This window comes from Emys orbicularis, chromosome 2 (assembly GCF_028017835.1).
Source record: "Emys orbicularis isolate rEmyOrb1 chromosome 2, rEmyOrb1.hap1, whole genome shotgun sequence".
In the NCBI taxonomy this organism is placed as follows: domain Eukaryota; kingdom Metazoa; phylum Chordata; order Testudines; family Emydidae; genus Emys; species Emys orbicularis.
In genome coordinates this window covers 228,006,459-228,027,470 of record NC_088684.1, presented here as the reverse complement: position 1 = coordinate 228,027,470, position 21,012 = coordinate 228,006,459, and the positions used below count along the sequence as shown (strand labels likewise).

Below are 21,012 nucleotides of genomic sequence, written 5' to 3'. Positions count from 1 at the left end.
TTGTCATCAGAGTCATTAGTGCTTCTGTTCACTTGATCTGCTGATCTCCCTGCCCGTGTAATCAATATGGAAGAAGTTAGATGGGATAACATTGCTTTTCTGGAAGAACTGAAAACATCCAAACCTACAGTTCAAAATAAAACTGCCTATGAGCCACATCTCTGTAGTGTAAAGGAGATGTCTTATCTTGGAAATTAAAGCCTCTGAGGTCTCTCCTCTCGAACACTCTGGTCCAATCCAGCAAAGCCCTTAAGCATGTATTTAAATTTAAGCACAAGTGGTACCTACTGGCCACCAATGCCTTATCCATATGCCCGGTGGCCTCCTTGGAATCCTTGGGATACTCCTCGTTCCTTGAGGTCTCACTCCTTGACCTGCTGTGGGGCAATCCCAACAGTGGCTCCCACTCCCAAACCATCTCAGGCAAGCAACCACTGAACTCATTTGTCCTGGATCTCCAGGGCTGTTCTGACCAGATCCTGTGGTGCAAGAACGGGACCCATCATTGGTGCAGCGAACTGCCTCCTCGTCCTGCCCAATTGACTCGACTGTACTGGAATCTCCCTGTCCTTCGATGCCTGAATCCTTTAAGGCTTACCGGGACCTCCTAAGGCATATGGCTGTTGCCTTGGGTATCCAGGCAGAATTCCTGCAGAAAAATACACATAAGCTGTTGGACATTCTCCAATTATCAGCTCCAGGGACAGAAGCCCTCCCACATAAAAGCCCTCCAGCAGATTCAGTCTCTACCAGTTCTGGAGGCTATAGAGGAGGTCCCCAGGCAGCATCAGGGACAGCAGTTCTAGTCCCAGTATTTCCTGGTGCCCAAGCCCAAGGGAGAGATGGTGCTCTTCTGGAGCCTGCGAAGGCCCTCTGGAATACTCCAGCTTCATTGCCTCCCACACGAATGTTCAGAGAAACAGTACTTCATTCCCATGTAGGGTATTGAGGACTTCTGCTCCCATCCGGCCCCTAATTCTCTGGTGGTTACTGCAGCAAATGACCGGGCATGGTGGAAAAAGTATCAGACCACCCCTAAGGACAAAGAGTCCAAGAAAATGGACTTTATGGGGAGGAAGATTTATACCTCTTCTTCCCTGCCAACGTGCATGGTGAACTAGCAGGTGTTGCTCTCTAAATATGACATTGTCAATTGGGTGGCCATGTCTGAGTTCGCAGACAAGCTGCCAGAACACTCCAAGGAAGAGTTTTGGGCATTCATTGTGGAAGGCCATAAGGTGGCCAAGATTTTGTTGCAGTTAGCTCTGGACAGGGCGGATGCTGTGTCCAGAATTATGGCATCTGCTGTGACCATGAGGAGGGGCCTCAGGGCTGCAGAATTAAGGCATTGTACTTGATGTGCAGCAGATCATTGAGGACTTACTGTTTGATAGATGGGTTTTGTTTTCAGAAAAAAATGATGGAAACCTGCACTTTTAAAAAGACTCCATATTTACATTACGTTCTTTGGGAGTATATACTCCGGCTGCGAAGAGATGCCACTAGAGCAGTCAGCAGCAATACTGCCCACGGTGTTTTTTTTTTTACAGTTCTCCCTTCCACAGAAGCCACACAGTTCCTAGAGAAGAAGGTCCTCTGGTTCTGGGTTTAACCTGTCAGCTTCCCCCTTTCCCTTCCCCTCCCGGCATCCAGCAAGCACCCATTTTAACTCATGTTTCCAGGACAGTGGCCAGTGATGACCTCTTCTTCCCTATCCCCTCTGTTTGGGGGACAGGCTGGTTCCTTTTTACAGTGTTTGGGACTCAATTACCATAGACAACTGGGTCCTAAGCACCATCAGATTTGGTTATGGCATACAGTTCCTCTCCATCCCTGCTCCCCACCCCTTTATCCCCCACCCTCTTCAGGGATCCCTCTCACGAGACACTGATCTTTGAGTAGATTCGGTCTCTACTGGTTCTGGAGGCTGTAGAGGAGGTCCCCCTGCAGCATCAGAGGCAGGGGTTCAACTCACAGTATTTCCTGGTTCCCAAGCCCAAGGGAGGGATGAGATCTATCCTAAACCTCTGCAATCTCAACAAATACTTCAGATATGTGAGATTCTATATGGTTGCCCTAGCAACCATCCTCCCTGCCTTAAATCACAATGATTGGTTTCTGCCCTGGACCTGCAGGATGCTAATGTCCAGGTAGCAATCCTCCTGACCCACAGGGGGTTCCTCAGGTTTGTTGTAGCTGGCCACCACTACCAGCATACCATGGTGACTTTAGCCTGTCTTCCATTCCCTGAGTCCCTAACAAATGCATGACAGTGGTAACAGTGTATCTCAGGAAGAGAGAAATTCATATCTTCCCATATCTGAATGATTGGTTACTGATGGGCAAGTCCAGAGAAGAAGTCCACTCTCATGTCCACTTCACACTACACCTACTTGGTCATCTAGGTCTCATCCTAGACAATGGGAAGCGAACATTGGTTCCAGCTCAAAGAATCAAGTTAATTGGGGTCCTGATAGACTCTGTGAGTTCAAGAGTGTTTCAGTCGACTGAGCAATTCCAGGTGATTAGCCACCTGTGTCTGGAGCTGCAGTCTCAACGCTCAGCCACAGCCTGAGTATGCCTGAGGTTGCTAGGCCATATGGCTGCATACACACAGGTAGTCCAATATGCCAGGCTGGGTCTACGTCCTCTTCAGATATGGCTGAAATCAGTCCATTATCTGAATCGTCATCCCTTGTACCGACAGGTCCGACTTCATCTGCCAATTATGGGCTCCTTATGGTGGTGGATGGTTCAGGGCACACTATCTGTAATTTTTACTCCATGCATCTGAAGAAGTGGGTTTTTTACCCATGAAAACTTATACCCAAATAAATCTGTTAGTCTTTAAGGTGCCACCAGACTCCTTGTTGTTTTTGTGGATACAGACTAACACGGCTACCCCTCTGATACTTGTTACTCATAGCTTCATAGACTTTAAGGGCAGAAGGGACCATCATGATCATCTAGTCTGACCTCCAGCACATAGCAGGCCACAGAACCTCACCTACCCATTCCTGTTACATCTTCAGTCTTCTGGTCTTGCACTTCGTTCATTGAGAGTCCACCTGGTAGCGAGCATTTCATCCACCTATCCATGAGAAGTCAGTGTTTTCAAACCCCATGGTAGTGAGGTTCTTGAAAGGAGTCACTTGTTTCCCCTGCTGGATAAAGACCTGATTCCTTTGTGGGACCTTAATACTGTCTTAGTGGTTCTTATGGGGCATCCGTTCAAGCTTCTAGAAACTTCTTCTCTCTTCCTTCTGTGTCAGAAAATGACTTTTCTTGTGGTGATAACATCTGCAAGGACAGTGGGTGAGTTTCAGGCTTTGCTGTTGGAGCCCCCTTACATTCAGTTTTCTAAAGAGTTAGTAATCCTGTGGCCACATACTAAGTTTTAATCCAAAGTGGTTTTCCAGTTTCATTTGAACAAAGCTGTATGTTGATGAGTGTTCTTCCCTAAGCTGTATTCAAACCCAGAGGAACAGCGTCTTCACCGACTGGATGTCGGATGATATTTAGTTTTTTATCTAGATAGGACTAAACCTTTCCACTCCTCCTCTCATTTGTTTGTCTCATATGCAGCCCAAATGAAGGGTCAAGCAGTCTTTTTCACAGACAATCTCCAGGTGGATAACTTTCTGTATCATGACAGCATATGACATAGCCCAGGCTACACCTTCTCAAAGGGTGCGAGCCCATTCCACAAGAGCCTAGGCAACGTCAACAGCGTTCCTAAGTGACATTCCTATATTGAACATTGGCAGGGCTGCCACTTAGTCCTCGGTGCATAGTTTTACAAACCACTATGCCATTACAGCCGCTTCCAGATCAGATGTGGACTTTGGGAGCAGATGCAGTCTTTGTTTAAATAGACTCAGAGCCCTGCCACCTGTGAGTACTACTTCTAAATCACCTAAGTAGAATATATGGCTGCATCTACTCCAAGAAAAAACCTTTGCCTGCCTGTAACTATTGTTCTCCAAGATCTGATGCAGACATGTATTCCACGGCCCACCCTGTATCCCAGTGGTGGGCAACCTGTGGCCCACTGGGAGTTGTGGGCAGCCGTGCCTGTGGCAGGTCAATGTAAACACTGTCTCGCAGCCCACCAGCGGATTACCCTGATGGGCCATGTGCGGCCCACGGGCTGCAGGTTGCCCACCACTGATCTATCCCCTCTGCATCCGTCTCTACCTCTGACATTTAGTGTGAAGGAGCTGAGGAGGTCGGATAGACACCACCCTTATATGGCCGGGGAGGGGCTAGGGCCACAGGAGGTGAGTGCCACCCTATGGGTACTGCCACCCTCTGGCTCCAGTGTGCTGGGCGTGCACACACCTAAGTAGAATACACATCTGCATTGCATTTCAAAGAACAGTTACAGGTAGGTAACCATTTTTTCCAGATTAAATTTTCACCTTTCAGTCTATGTAGATTTAGCGGCAGCATAGAATGGCTCACCATTGCTCTGATAAGAGATCCCAAGCAACTGATTGTGTGTGCCTTCTGCTTGCCAGATACAGTATTACCAGTCTCTCCTCTACACATCTTAGATGTGGGGTCTGTCCACATCTGAACTTCCTGGTTGCTATCCTGTAATAATGAGCATGCACCAAAAACACCTTTTAAGTGTAAAAACACTTCAGTGAATTTGAATCAATAAACCCATAACCAGCATAACTCCTGTACTCCAATAGCACCCCTCAACAAAATGGGATTCCTCCAGCTATTCCTGAGTGCTCTGGCTCAATCCAGCAAAGCACTTAAGTACAGTGAATAGTCCTGTTGGACTTCAACTTAAGCCTGTACTTCAGTACTGTGTTGGATCAGACTGAGAGCGCTCAGCATATGGCAATATCAAGCCCATAGCAAAGGTGGGTTTGGCAGGTTTTCTGGGAGCAAATTTCTTAGCTGCCTGTGTGCATGGCCTATTTAGCAGCTAGTGCTGCTGTGAAGTACTGCTCAGTGCTCTCTTGCATAGCTTTTTTATAAGCCTTTTTCTGGTTTAATTTTTCTTGCACACTTCTGGGGCTGCCTGGCTCCTGTTTCCTGCTGAATGAGACACCACCCACGCAACCACCCACGTAGCCTCCCTGTGCTTCTATTTAATGGCAAGCAACAGGGGTTGTTCTTCTGTAAAACTGCATAACCATGTGAGCAAAATATAATTAGAGAACAGTCTCTTTCAGGTGCTTTCTATGACATTTTCAATTTTAAACCAGAGAGAAACACTGTGAGAATAGCTTCTGTCCTACATTTCCTTGCAGAATATTTTATAGACGTCTCCTGTCTATTTGAGGCATCCATGCATCAACGAAACAAATTGTGATGAAGCCCCAGCCATGAATTTTTGGAACCACTTTTGGACAATTGATTCCACTATCATGGCTGCCCATAAACTCAATACTACTTCCTTCACATATGTGCAATCAACTCTTCCTCCCCCTCCCCCCTCCCACACACACACTTCAGCTTCCTCTGCCTGGTGAATACTCACCTCGCCAAGAATGGTGGAAGGGAGAGATCTGGAGGAGCAGTTCTTCCCCAAACCCCAAGGAGGGAAAGGAGGGTCTCTCCCTCTGATTTTAGCAGAGCCATGGCAGCTGCTCTTCTTCATACTCCCCTATTCCTTTCACTCTGATTAAGGCTGACTTTCTTTCTACTTGGAATATTGGCTGGAGAGTTTAGTTAAAATCTCTCATGAGCATGATGCCCTGCAGCTTTGAAAACACTGCCTTGACCAACCCTCAGGTATCTATGCACCTATTGTGTTTCTAACGTCCATCACCTTGGTAAGTAGGTGCCACATAACATTGTGAAGAAACATAAAGTTCAGGAATGATTAAATGGATGCTTTTTCTCTGTCTGACATGGTACGCTATAGCAGATGCTCATTGTTTGTTCTTTGGTTTTCATTCCTTGTATCTTTACCTAAAGAATATCATCCTGACACACCTACTGTTGTGTGTTAGTTCCTGGGCACTGTAAAAGCTTTTGGGGAAATAGTGACCTATTTTTCCTTTTTTCTTCTCTTCTTGATATAGATTATTATACCCATCAATACCGACATTCATCCCACCATGTTTCACTAAGCCCCATTAGATCATAATCTCCACTCTTTAGGATCATTTCCAATTCTTTTTACTTGTTTCCCAAGATCCTGGCATTTTACTGCATTTACAGATTATTTTTAATAATGAGATGCCCTATCACCAGGGGTCCTGCAGTGCCACCCTGAGGGACCAAAACAGAAGAAATCTGATGTCTTTAAAAATCATTTTAATCAAATTTGATTTGCAGCACCACAAATACTAATATTCGTTAATCATAATTGTGCAGCTATTGTATGGTGTCACTACAGATCAGAAATAAGGTGATTTGGGTACTTTAACTTCCAGATCTTAAGATGTTTGGATTTCTTTTCAATTTAATTCTGAATTTTCTGGATTATAATGCTTGTTTTGGGGATAATTGCGAAATACCTGTTGTGTCTTTTATCCTAAATTACTTGTATGTAACTTTCACTCCATCTGAATGTAGTTTTTTTTAAAATCTGGGATTATCTATACATAAAATAGGATCCCATTGTGCTACCCTTACTCCTGTGAGTAGCCCCATGGACTGCGTTTCCACAATTGGACCCATAATACTTTTTGATAAACAGTCCTATACAAAGGCAAACTGTTTATGATTATTGTAATTACAATGCTAAGATTGAATAAGTGACAATGCTTAACTACTAATTTTAGCTTTTGAATCATTTTGAACTCTCTCCATCCTCATTCACCTCACTTCCCAGGATTATTGCATTCTGCAGCAGATTATAAAGCTTAACCAGAGGGTTACATGTAGAAAAATCCAGAGTCTAGAAAAGCAGCTTATCTATGTTTTTAAAATGTGTACGAGAAGGGTATAAAACACAGTATCACCCAGGAAAAACTCTTGGCTTTCAGTGGAGTATTTGCCTAGGAACCTAACCATATTTCTGTTGTAAGCATATTAGGGATGTTGTGTAATTTTTTTCCAGTATGTATCATTGTGCCACGGAACATTGCACATATATTGATTTGTAAACATTAACATGTTGTTTGTGTGTCTGCAACAGAAAAGCAGAAAAATATACTATAAAGGCCAAATTCTGCTTTCAGTTACACTGATATAAGTTCAGACTGACTTCTTTTGAGCTACTCTAAATTTACACTGGTGTAATGGAGAGTACAGTTTGGCCCTAAATTTGGAAGAATTATTACACTAAACAATCTTATTATTCAGTGTGAAGTAAAATTGAATTATGTGGATTTATTTAAAAATTGTTGTACAGGTACAGTAGTAGTGAAATCTTACTTCTGAATCTTCACTGTCATGTTAAACGCATATGTTTATACTTGTTAGAAATCATACATATCAAGCTGTATATTGAAACAGGAATGCAGTAATATGTAAGAATACTTGTATAAACGGCATAAAATCAACAATTCATGCACTCAATAGATACACATTATTTCTATATTTCAGCTTTCAGTTTCATTAGGTATTGAGTAGATAACATAACATTTTTTGTTCAGCATATAAAGAAACTAAAGAGGTATTTCATTAGCAAACAAAAAATGCTCTGTGGAACCCCTAGAGAAAGAGAAATAAATAAAATGTAATGTGTTCAACAAAGAAAACACATGGATTGTTTTCTAGATTTAAAGTTTCTGTAAGTAGACTTAATCAGTTAGAACAGTTCCCTTAGTGTACATCTATATCTCCATTTTGGGGAAAATAGACTCAGCAATCAACCTACCAGAGTGACACCAGAATCCTTATAAATTATCAATTGTTACCTGAAATGTGTGGGTCATGTATTGGGTACCACAAGGAATTACAAAAAAGACTGCACCGACTAATAGCTCAGACATAGGATGAAGTGGAGATCAGAGTGGGGAGAAAAGAGGGGGGAAAACTAACGGAAAGGAAAATAAGTTTATTTTTTTAAAACTATGCTTTGGACTCTCCCTCCCTCTTTCTTTACTGTATACCCCCCCAAAAAGCCGTACGTTAACAACTGGCATGCAGCATGCCTTATAAATAGAGCAAAAACATCACCTGTACAGATGTGTTTTTCGGTGGAAAATTGTTAGCTGGCTAATCAACATGTCTGTCGGATTTTTTTGGTGGGAGGGAGGAAAAGAGAGAGACAAGACACCAGCTACGTAGAAATAGGCTTTCTTACTGCTCTCTGGTCACCTGCAACCTGTGAGGCATGTATCAAAGAAGCAACTTTGAAGTCTAATGTAAGGCATTTTCTAGTTTGTTTATTTATGTTTTAGCTGATGGTTCGAACATTTCCCGCCCAGAAAAGAGACTAAAATGCCACCTTGCATCTAGAGAGAATCTCTCATGCTTAGGATTGTAGCACATTGATGGGGCAGGGCGTATGGGGTAGCTAGCTCTACTGCTCCCTATGTTGTTGGTTGTTGATCAAAATCAAACTTAGATGTCTGTGACTAGTGTTTGGGAGTCAGAGAGGTCTTATATGAGAAAGAGGCTTCTCTTCTTCTTCTTGTATGTTAAATTGTCCCAGGGTCAGTTTAGAAGAGTGACCAAGACTACCAGACCCATCCTGGGCAAGTACAATATTTGGTGTGAAGGACCGTGAACATTATGTGAGGAAAAGGTGGCAAACCCTGTTGCTGGCATTATCAGAATCCCATCTCTAGCTCATGCAGTGTATAATTTGATATTTTAGGGAGGGACAAGCTTTCAGCTAAACTGTTGTCTGGAGCAGTGAAATATATAGCCACAAGTTAGTTAATTTAATAATAGTAGCAGGCCTGTGTTTTACAAATAGTTACACAGTGATATTTTAATTTATGATTGTACTGTGGTCTCATCAGATAAGTAGGGCTGGGCAAGACTGTGATGGGAGACCTCCAAGCAAAGCCAGCTGTAAGAAATGGATGGATGCTCAGTTTGTGGCATTCTTCCTTCCAAGTAAGTACTGAACTAATATCCCACATGATATTAGGTGGAACTGTGCTGCTGCAGGTACTGCATGTAGGTTGTGATATGAAACAGTGATAATCTCTTCTTATAGAATCATAGAAATGCAGGGCTGGAAGGGCCCTAAGAATAGTTATCTAGTCCATGCCCCCCATGTTGAGGAAGGATTAAATATACTTGGACTGTCTCTGACAGGTGTTTGTCTAACCTGTACTTAAAAACCTCCAATGGTGGTAATTAAATATACCTTTTGCAAAATATAGGGGTGCTAATCTGAGGGGTTTTTTTTTTTTTACCAAATTCCAAATTGAGTGCTGGGGAGGGGAGAAGGGGAGTGAACTTTGCCAATTTAAACTTCAGAATGAATTTAGATATGCAAACTCTAATAACTCAGGGTGAAATTTGGTTAATATAATATCCCTCCTGAAAGCTAGCACTTATAGAATAGCTATAGGATGCTGGCATAGAATGGCTGAATTTTATTATTTGTGAGTCACGTAATCTCTGTATGGTACGTATAGTCTGAAAGGGACTGTGAGACACTTGATATGGATTAGGGATTATTATTTTCAACTAACCATTTTCTGTTCTGCTTTCCCTTTCTGAATTTATTGTTTTTGTTATGTTTGCTCTGGCATTCATGTTTGATAGTCCAGGGCCACATGGTGAATTTGGTTATTAACAAAACTGCTTCTTGCACAGATGGTACAATCCATTAAACATGCTCAAGACCTATTGCTGGATCATTCCCTGATTTTTTTTTTTTTGGCTTTGGAAGCCGTCTGAAGAAGCTTTATGTATGAAATAACTAATCTGGGGCAATGCCAGCACTAACAGTATTTTAATGGCTCCTGTTTGAATCACATTTCTCTTGCCGTTGCTTTCCATCTTTTCTAAGCTGTTCACATCAGTGTCTTTATTATGATCACATACAGTGATAGGCAAGATAAGCTTAGCATCTGTTCCCAAACTCTTCCCCCTGCATTCCATTTTGTTTCAGACAAAATTAACAGGCACCCCAGCCAGTTGATAGTAAAGAAAAATAAGGTGAGTGGCATTCTGTTGAGTCAGCAGAAGTCCCAAGGCAGATATGAATTGAGGTGTATGTAGGTTCAGACACAATCTGGGAGCAATGGAATCATACAAGCCTACAGGGATCAAACAGTTAATGGTGTGGGACCCAGACCAGGCCATTAAATTTCACTCAGTTAGCCTTGTATTTGGCCCACTTAGAGTGAAATTATGTACTGTACTGCTATGAGGCATAACACAGAACTTCTACTGCCAGAGAAAAGGGGCTATGGTGGCTGTCATAGTTAGCAAGCTAATGGTATCTCTGACCCCTTCTGGTCTTTGTTGGGATTCCCTCCAAGATCTCTTTCCACTTGGCTTCCCAAGAACTCAGTTCGACTCCAGCCTTCGTCACTCAGGTATCTTTATTTGGCATACAGCAGTGCTATTCTGAGTTGATCAGACTCAAAGGCAGCAGGGATGGATGCAGGGTACATCACAACTTCAAAGTTACACAGAAACCTTCTCCCTTTATATACATTACACAGCTCATTGCATTTACTCCTATACATTGCATCATACGTTTTTGGATTGGCTGGTTACTTTGCAGGAACCAGTCCCTGTGCAACATACGCTGTCCACGGTTTGATTTCCTCTTTACCTCATCTCTACATTCCTAACTTATTTTGTCCCTTGTTATGTAGTTCATAACAAATAGTTCCCTGTGTGTTCTCCCTCTTATCTTAGTTGGCTTAGACATTCCGTCTTCTTAGCCCACTCACCTATTTACTTATCTTATTTGGCACAAACATTCTGTTTTCAACCTGATGATTCATTTATGTTCCTAATTCTATCTTCCAGAAAATGAGGCCTCCCTCCATGTATTAATTACTCATGTCAGGCCAGTGCTACAGTCTTATCAAGTGTACTTCCCTCTCAGGTCTTAGGCAGTCACCAGTCTTGTGTGGAATCACATAATTCTCCCACTCTCAGACCAGACCTTGGGCTCCCATCCCCAGTTGATAACTATGGTTCCTCAGCAGGCCTGATGTGTGTCCAGTACCTGCAGTTCTGTGCCCTCCACAGCAGTGACCAAATAGCCTTTTCAAAGAAAAGTATTATTTATTTAGAACAAAAGCATTTCAGAAAAAAAAAAATCTTAAAACAAGAAAATGGACTATATACATACTGCCTCTTCCTAAGGCTACCCAATCTTTGGAAGTCAGGGAGGGCCCAAACTTCCTCAGACATTTTTGCAGGACCTGTCTCTGTCAGAGCTCACTGACAACAATCCCCCCACCTGTCTCTCCAGAGAGCCCTTTTATCTGTTTTGTGTCCCTTTGATTCCCTAGGTTCCCAGCAATGGTAAAACAGCTGTGTAACTTCAGGCTGGAGCTTAGAAGTAGGCCACTATCCTACAATTGCCCCCCAAATGTTTGTTGGGGCATTGTTTATCAATATCCATTGTGATGCTTTCCTGCAAAAGCTCCTTATTAAGCTAGATCATATATTCATATAGGAACAGGGTTGCCCAGAGGATTCAGGGGGCCCGGGGCAAAGCAATTTCGGGGGCCCCTTCCATAAAAAAAAGTTGCAATACTATAGAATACTATATTCTCGTGGGGGCCCTGTGGGGCCTGGGGCAAATTGCCCCATTTGTTGCCCCCCCCCCGCCCCCCGGCGGCCCTGTATAGGAAAGTCTAATAAACCCATGTAGTTAGACAGTAACTTTGCCTCATTGACAGGTTGCCTGCAGTATTCATAAATTACATAGCAGCATTCCTAGATTATTACATAGAAACTCCACACCCACCACAGCAGCTTTGTCATCTCTGCACCCTCCTGACCCTGGGCTGCTTTGGGGCCTGGAGACACCTCCAGCTTAACTTAGACAGCCCTGAGAGTCTGTCTGAACTATGGCAGCCTAACTGGGATGCCCTATGGGCTGCATCACTTCCTGGAGTCACTGCAGCCCTGCCCCTGACACACGTGCACGCACACAGTCCTATCCTTTACCTGCCCCCTACAGCAGGGCTTGTGACCGGGTCCTCGAACAACCATATTGCAGCTGACTTCCATAGTTCCTACTCCAGGGGAATTCTGCCCCAGATAGACATGAGGCTTTTAGGGCCCTTTTCCCATGGCATAAAGAAGCTGGAGCAGGGCTGGTGATCTCACCCTTAAATTCCTCTTTCCCAAGGTTGCTCATATAGGCACTGAACATTTCTAATCAGATTTCCTCCTACCCAGGGCCCCTGTCTGGCAAATACTTATGCACATACTTCACTGTACTCACCTCAGGAAAATTAAGGACATTCATAAGTGTTTGCAGGACCAGGGATTTGGAGTGTTATTGTTCTTAAGGCTTTCAGTGTTAGCTGTAATGTTTACAAACATACAGTAAATCCTCATCAAAATGTCCCCTCCTCAATTACTGTAACCAAATAGGAAAGATATCTAGTGTTCTTTCTGATATATCTTTTGTCTGTAATAACCTGGAAGCTGTCTCAAAAGTATTATCTGCTAGAATAGCATGCTGTAGGTGCAAAGGTCTATTGCCATCTCTTTTAACAATTGCTTCTCCTATCTCATTTTGTCCTCATTGACTACCTCCTTTCTTTTGATGGTGTTCTTTTCACTGGTGTAGGATTTACTACATAAATAAAAGGTGTCTTTCTTAATTCATGATTTCAAAGTGGCACAAAATCCTCAGGAATAGTGGTGGGGGGGTTGTTTTGTTTTTAATGAAAGAGAAGAGTGCACACAGAAACAGAATAAAAAAATTATACCAGCGCGCTTTCCCCCCCCATTATTATGGTTCCTCTATTTCTACCTTTTAAGCAGAATTACTATAAGTTCTGTGTTAAGGAGTACAACCATCACAGTCTAGATGGAAGGTGAGTGAATACTTCACTACTAATAATTTATTCATTGAATTTAGCCTCTCTTTTCTGAGTGTTCACTTTATAGAATATTTATGGAAAGTGAATTTCAAACTTGTAAACGTGAGTGTTGGCACCAGAAATCTACTTCTAAACATTATATGCATCCAGTCAGAGAAAAGAAACTCTGTGACCTACATGGCCAATAAAAACTAACCAACATAACTCACATTTTAAATACTCACACAAAATCAATAGAATCATGATTACTTGTCAAAATTGAATATAATAATGAATTAATGGGAGAAAGTTATATGTTGCTGGTGGACAATTCACAATCAGAAACTAAACTCCAGAATAAGGTACTCAATACAGATTATTCACTCAGCTCTTGCTGCTTACACAGCATACTGTACAAACCCAGAGTGCTGAAGACATCAGTTTCTAGGGAATTTATTTATTCTCCATTCAGCCAGAGGCAGTGTAAAAAAGGTAAGAGGGAGGAGGCTGCAAGAGTGAGAGAGAGAGAGAGAGAGCTGATAAACCAAAAAATTAAAATGCAGAAGATATTGGGACAGGAGACATTTCCAAATGCCTATGAAAATATGCTTTTAAATTATGGAGTGTAGTTACAGTAACAATTATAGCTAACCTAAGACCTCCTGTAGCATGTATTTCTGTCAATGGGCTGTGATTTAAGGGATTTATTATATTTCATTGAGGAACTTCCTGATTAAGGAAAACTGAGGGGATGAACATGTGTGAGGCATTAAGCTTTTCAGTGATATGGTAATCCCTTGTTATGTGCTCATATATTTTCCATTACCAGTCAGTAAAATCCCTATGCACTGAGCATATGGCATTTGATCTATATTTTTACATATTGCCAACATCCTTAAACAGTTTTGTGTACTTCTTAATACTAACTAAGCATATTAATATTCCAGTTTGTGCTTCCAAATCCTTTTCTGACACAGTGCCTTTTGTTCCCTAAAATGCAAAATATTATTAACATATTCTAGGAACCCAGACTTACAAAGAACTCAGTAAATCTATACGCATGCTTTGTTCCTAAAGCTCAGACTCCTTAGGGGGGAGGGATAGCTCAGTGGTTTGAGCATTGGCCTGCTAAACCCAGGGTTGTGAGTTCAATCCTTGAGGGGGCCACTTGGGGATCTGGGGCAAAATCAGTACTTGGTCCTGCTAGTGAAGGCAGGGGGCTGGACTCGATGACCTTTCAAGGTCGCTTCCAGTTCTAGGAGATGGGATATCTCCATTAATTATTATTATTATTATTATTACTCAAGCCCTGCTATGAAGAATATTGAACCTTCTAAGCCAGAACAAGACAACATGATCCATCAAACCCTACCCTTTCAAGCCCAGCAAATCTATATACTCTACTGTTTATCTCATTATCCCTAAAATTTGGATACTGGCTGTACCTCTAAATTCATTTTTTTCAAAATATGATTTACAATCCCTCTTGAACAGATTGTATATATATTATTTACATTTTCCCTGGCTTACCCTGAAAATCCCCATAGATGATCTACCAGATATCTATACCACTGGGGGTTACCATTTTATAACCTCAGTCCAGAAAAAAATCACCTCCAGATGATTAAAAGATCTGGATTTACTTCCTGCATTGAATAATCAGCTTTTTCTGACATGGAAGTACCATTCTTGGCCTTATAATTAAGGATAGGAGTTCATAATGGCGGTCACAGATTCTGTGATTTTTGGTGACTTCAGTCCCGGTGGGGGGCTTGGGCTGTCAGCCCTGGTCGGTGGGGTAAGCCCTGGATTGTGGGGCTTGGGCTCTCAACCCTGGACAGCGAGTCAGTCACCCCACCCCCCTGGGCAGAGGGGCTCGGGCTGTCAGACCTCCCCCCACCACCACCCCCTGGGCAACAGGACTTGGGCTTATGTGAATTATTGCTTATTGACCATGACCAGTCTGTGACTTTTACTAAAAATAACTGTGACAAAATCTTAACCTTAATTACAATGAACATTGATAGAAGAGAATACAAATGTTGCACCATCTGTACCAAATTCCAAAATGTATACTTTAAGATTCTAAACAATCCTAGGGAAACATCAAATTGAGACTGGACTTGATTCTGATCTTGGTACTTAGTCTATTACCACTGTATCTTGTGAAATCAGTTACTGTGTTGTGTACAAAGTTTTACAAGATACAAAAGGATACATGTGCTGTATTAGAAATCTGAATCAGATCCTCTGAGCATCTTTAGCATGACTCACATTAACATTAGTGACATTTTCCTAATCTGTCTATTTGGGAAATACCTCTTCAACTTTGTTTTCAAAATGTGTTTATAACCTTAACCTTACTTCTTTTTTAAACACAGCATACAATATGTACAATTGTGTGTCCTCTTTCTTTTCATGGAAGCCACACAACACTTTAAGGAAATCTGTGTATTGTCCTAAAGCAAAAAAATGCTTTAGAAGATTGGAAATTAGGACAGTTCCTCAGGTCCTGTGATAATTCCACTGATACTAAATTCATGCAGTCAGATGCAGGAAGGTGAAACCCTGGTTATGTGGATACTGCAGTTTTTAACTTTCCTGCTCTTAGTTCATGCCCTTGTACATTAGTATTCTTTTTCTCTCTGAGAATTATATTTTTGGAGAGGAGAGTCAGAAGAGACTTAGAATGCCTCTTTTTCAGAAAACTTTGCCCACTTTCAGGTCAATCTATTAGGTGTGTGGGTCTCAAAAATGTTTACCGTCGAGCATCATTTCTATCAAAGCAAATGAGCTCAGGCCCCACCTTTATGTAAAATGGACACAATATTTATCTTTGTCAGCTATTAATGAAGTATTAGAATACTAGAGATATGCAATTATAATGTTCTTTACTTTGGCATGCTTCAGTGAAATGGATTAGCTTGTTCCTGCACACATAACTTATCCAAATGTGTTGATTCAAACTGAAACTGCCCAACTATGGGGCCAGGGACAAAAGAGAGAACAGGCTGTATGGACAGAATAAGGGAAACCAATGGGAGGAGAGGATGGGGGACATTCTCAAGAGGGAACCTGTCACCAACAATCTGCTCCCCCTTGAACCTCTGTCCCTCCCTTGAGCTACCTTTCACCAGCCTGTACCTCCATACATCTTCTGACCCCCCATTATTTCCCTTTCCCTACTAGCAATGCTCTGAGGCAGCTGGTTGCTCTCTCCTCCTCCTCCCTCAGGCAAATCCACAGTCGCTGGGTTACCAGCAGGATACAGTGAGGGTGGTGGAGAAGAAAGGTTCAATGCACTCATTGCTGGCACAGCATTGATCCCTGGCAGTCAGGTGGATTCCCTGCAGGGGAAATGCTGTTCAGCCCCTGCAGCCCAGCTGAATGCATGCAATTCCAGCAGGGCTTCGGGAACGCATACATAAAAGCTAAAGCCATTCCATGCAGCAGTTTGTATTTCCTTATTGTCAAGGCTGCACATATAACTCTCCTTTATACTGGGGGAAGAAAGTTCAAAAGAGGAAAAGATCTTTGCCCACATTTAACAATGCGCACCCACACAAGTCCTTTCTTGGTAAAACCCAAGCAAGATTCTGGCAGGCAAATTAATATTTTCATATTTCTGTTTGTTAAACTGCTAATTCATGTGGCTGGTTTTGTAGATATCAATTAATATTATATCAACATATATTTAACACTTATACTGCAGTAGTGTCTAGAGACCCCAAATTGCTAGGCACTATACACCCCTATATTAAATTAATCTAATTAATACCAGGTGTGTCTGGGTGCAGGTGTGCATGCAAGTCAGGCCTTTAGTGTCACATTAAACTGATCTTTTTTAAACTATAGCATTTAGCACACTGAATGCTTCCATTGCTCCAAACTATCTAGGGCCCAAGTGCTGAGTTCCTTCCGCTGACATTGATTACAATCCGAGCCGAAAGGGCTTGACATCTGACCATATCAGGGCTCCAGTTAGGGCTGCCTGACATTTTCTCTCGCTGACACAGGAGGAGCAGGGCCATATTTTTGCTTTATTTACACAATGTAATGATTCTGGTTGTTCTGCTTTTCAGTGTATTGAGAATTATTGCTAAGTTTATGTAAGCAACATGTCTGATTAATCCACACGCTGATCGCTAGGCAGATGTGGAATAGGTTTACTGCTTAGACAAAATTAAACATTGGGGAAGCACACATTTGTGTGGCAATAATAATGACTTCATTTTTATGAGTAATTACAGAACTATTTGCCTAATAGCCTCATAAACTGCAAGAGCTCTGATCTAATGACAAAACAACCAAGATTTTCAAAAATGGGTTACTAAAATTAATCTGCTGAAGTAAAATATTCAAAAGCACTTAAGTTATTTATGCTCTGAAGATCTCTTGACTTTCAATGTGACTTATGCTCCTAAGTGCCTAAGTTACTTTTGAATTGGCCCAAATCCTCTACGTTATTCAGGTGCTTAAATCCCATTGAAGTCAAATAATTTTGAGGATCTGGGCTTGAGGGCTAGATTTACAAAGATTAAAAGTAAATGGGACTTAGGTGCCTACCTCGCTTAGGCACTTCGGTAAATCCTACTAGCCGCCTATCTGCATTTTTAGACCCGTAAATACCTTTGTAAATCTGGCCCTTAAGCTTTGAAAATGTTACCTAGCGTTTGCATGTAGACAACTATGTAAATAGTATAATTTTCAGAAGTACTGAGCATCCCACAGATCCCTCTGATTTCAAAGGGAGATGCTGGGTAGTCAGCACTTTTGAAAATCAGGACACTTATTTTGGAGCCTAAAGAGGAGATTTTCAAAGGCACAGATGGTAGTTTGACTTTCTGTGGGAGTTTGGAGCCTAACTTTAGGGATCCATTTTTGAAAATTGTTGGCATACCTGTCACTGTTCTAGATTCCTACATTATTTAAGGACCGATCCTACAACGAACTCTGTGCCTACATGGAGCCCTATCAAAATCCTTGGGCCTCCCTGTGCAGAGATCCATCCATGTATGTCCAGTGCAGGGTCATGTCCCTAGTCTTGTTTTACTTTGGAGTAAAATGTTAATTTTACAGGAATTCCCTATTTCTTTAAAATGGAAGGTACATTTTCTGGTCAACAACTTGATCCTGACAGAGTCTGTTTCAAAGACGTTTCATTATCATCAGTGGCATTTTGAATTTAATTTGTGGAATATACATTTGTTTCATTATGAGATTTCCTTGCTGTTCCATCATATAAAATTGCCTTTGGAAGCCAAATCTGTGCAGATTCACTTATTTTCTGCTACTACTACATTTTTTCCCTCCTCAGGTAATATCAAGATTATCAAACAAGTCTACACTATCCCAGGTATGATTGTCTGATTTTAAATATGATGAGCTTAACTTTGAAACATAAGTGCCTAGGGCCTGATCCAAAGCCCTCTTAAGCCAATGGAAAGGCTCCCACTGATGTCAGTGGGTTTTGAATCAGGCCCTTAAATAGGATCCTGCATTTGAATGCTAAAACTGCTGTTAGATGTACCTCATAAATGTCCATTTTCTATGCCTAAATGCTTAGGCATCTTAGCATCCAGATGCTGGATTTGGATGTTCCATTAATGCATATTCGTTTTAAAGATGAGCCGGGAATGTTTACTCAACCCAAATGATAGACGTGGAAAGTTAAATTTACATAAAGTTCTTTCTCATATCAGAGTTCTGTACAGTTTGTTCATCAGACTTCTATATAGCAGAATAGTTCTCAGGGAGGCCATTATTATCTTCTTGACAGACAGGCCTTTGCTATTACATTTTATATTCTTGACTTTTTGGACATGTCAGATTGAAAAGGTCTGGCTCATTGTATCTGCATTAACAATAATAATTGTATAATGTTTACTCAGTAAACTGATAGTGCAAGTTGAATAGCAAAATTAAACTCATGCTGCAAAATGTGAGGACAAGGAGTGATGGGCAAATCTCAAAAGATTGTTCACCCAAAATTTGTATCTTTACCCAAACTATCCAAACTGATATGATTGTGGACAACTGGGCTGGAAATCTCTTCAGAACAGACTCCTATGTGAGATTTTTGCTACTTCCTGTTCTCAATCACACTGAAAATGCTCCAGTACTATTTTCAGAAAAGGTTTCTTTTGGGCTCAGTTGAATTTGGCTGTCCTATTTATTTGAGATGTGTGGAGTTTGTAAGAATGACGTAGGACCTGATTCTGCTACTCATAGTGATAATACTTTGCCCCACAAGTTGTAGCATGGGAATAAATGGGATTACTTGTGAAGCAAGGCCCTGACCTGGAAATAAACTCCAGATGGGCAGACCTCTGCAATTCACTGCACATGTATTTTGTTTCCAAGAAATAATAATAATTAATTAATAATGCATAACTCTTATATAGCCATTTTCATTAGTAGATATCAAAGTGATTTACAAAGGCATACATTATTCCTATTTTACAATTGGGGAACTGAGACACAGAGACATGATTTGCCCAAGGTCACCCAGCAGTAGAGTGGCAGGTCTTTGGAGTCCATTAGGCCCCCTCTGCCTCCTATAACAAGCGCCTACAGTCCATCCTACAGTCTGTATTCTTTAATAAATTCATCTCTATCTTTTGATGAGTTAGCTCTTCAGAAGGTAATCCTGTTACATTGTTGTGCATTAATAGGTCTCTGCGGGAGCTCAGGGGTCTGGCTGTAAGGTAGTAAGATCAGAGTGTAAGGTCCCACTTAGTGTGACTAAGAGGAGGAACCAGGATGCATTCAGGTCCTAAGTGAACTGTATCACTCCTTATAACTGACTGTACTGGCCATATACTGGACTGTGGGTATATACGTTACTTACCTAAAACCCATTCTTAATTTATCAACAGTCTGACAGCATTAACTTCAGAAGAACTAACTCCTCAAAAGACAGAGAGAAACCTATTAAAGTATATGTACTCTGGGTGGCTTGTAAGAACTAAAGCCAGGCAACATTTCTCAGTAACAAAATACATTTGCAGTGAGTTCACTGGTTATGTTACTAGAGGGCTTTTGTGTATATATACGTGAGGGACTGAAGAGAGAGAAATAAATAACAGGTGGGTCCCAAAATAACATTTGTTCTAATGAAAAATAAAAGCTCTAATGGATTTGGTTTTATTCAAGTATGAACATCAGAGCAAATCAGCTGTCCCTGCAGTGCTGGGCTTTGAAGTTTATATTAATACGAATTATCCACTATTTTAGACAGAGCCCAAGGGAAATGGCAGCATAAACAAGAGACTCCCATCAATTGTGGAAGACGAGGAAGATGAGGATGAAGGAGAAGAAGAGGAGAATGTCATTCTTTCTCCAATCCACACGAGGAGCACAACCTCATCCCAAGAGAAGAAGGCTGGAAGCAATAAAAGCTATCTAGGGATAAACTTGAAACAGTTGGCCTCAGGAACGGTGCCCTTTCACTCCCCTATCCGAGTTTGCAGTTCAAACCCTGCAAGAACCAGACATGAAACTGAACTCCACTACTACTCCAGAAAGAGAGAGAAAAACCTAAAACTGCACCTTTCAACACTGAACACCATTGGTCCCCCTGACCTCAGCCCAAGGTAATAGCTATAAACATTTATCTTCTTCCCCATCACATAAGTCTGCTTTAAGTATCAGGTCACGATTTTTTTTCTTAATGCTGCAAAATTCTTGTTTTTCTTTAATGTTAGCATCTAACCTTCCTGGAATCTTCTTATCCCAGGCATCCTATAGGGACAGGGAGACTCCTTTATTAACAATAACTCAATGTTATTTAGCCCCCAGCAGGGGGAATTTTAGGACTTCAGGGCCGTATTACAAGATAAAGATGATGTTACAACAGTGGAAGTTACAGTGCTCAGCATATATGAAAATCAGATGAAATATTTAGATGATGAGCTACTGATTTCAGTGCCTGACTTGAGGCACTCAGATTTTAAATTTTGGCCTTAACCTCTCTATGCATCAATATACTCTCTGTGGAACAATTATGAAAATACATAACTTGCAGGGGCACTATGAGGCTTAATTTTGTAAAGTCCCTCAGAGGAAAGGCTATATCCAGAGTGATCAGTGTCAGCTCATACACAAAGTGACTGGAGTAAGTTAATAG

At 41.5% G+C, this 21,012-nt stretch overlaps 1 protein-coding gene across 1 annotated transcript in view; it reads left to right on the top strand.

The window, feature by feature from the left end:
• KCNH8 (potassium voltage-gated channel subfamily H member 8) overlaps positions 1-21,012 on the top strand; it is a 378,517-nt gene that overhangs the window by 334,019 nt on the left and 23,486 nt on the right. The window contains exons 12-13 of the mRNA XM_065398842.1: positions 18,202-18,240; positions 20,121-20,479. Coding sequence (XP_065254914.1) covers positions 18,202-18,240; positions 20,121-20,479 — 398 coding nt within the window. The remainder of the gene's footprint in view (positions 1-18,201; positions 18,241-20,120; positions 20,480-21,012) is intronic.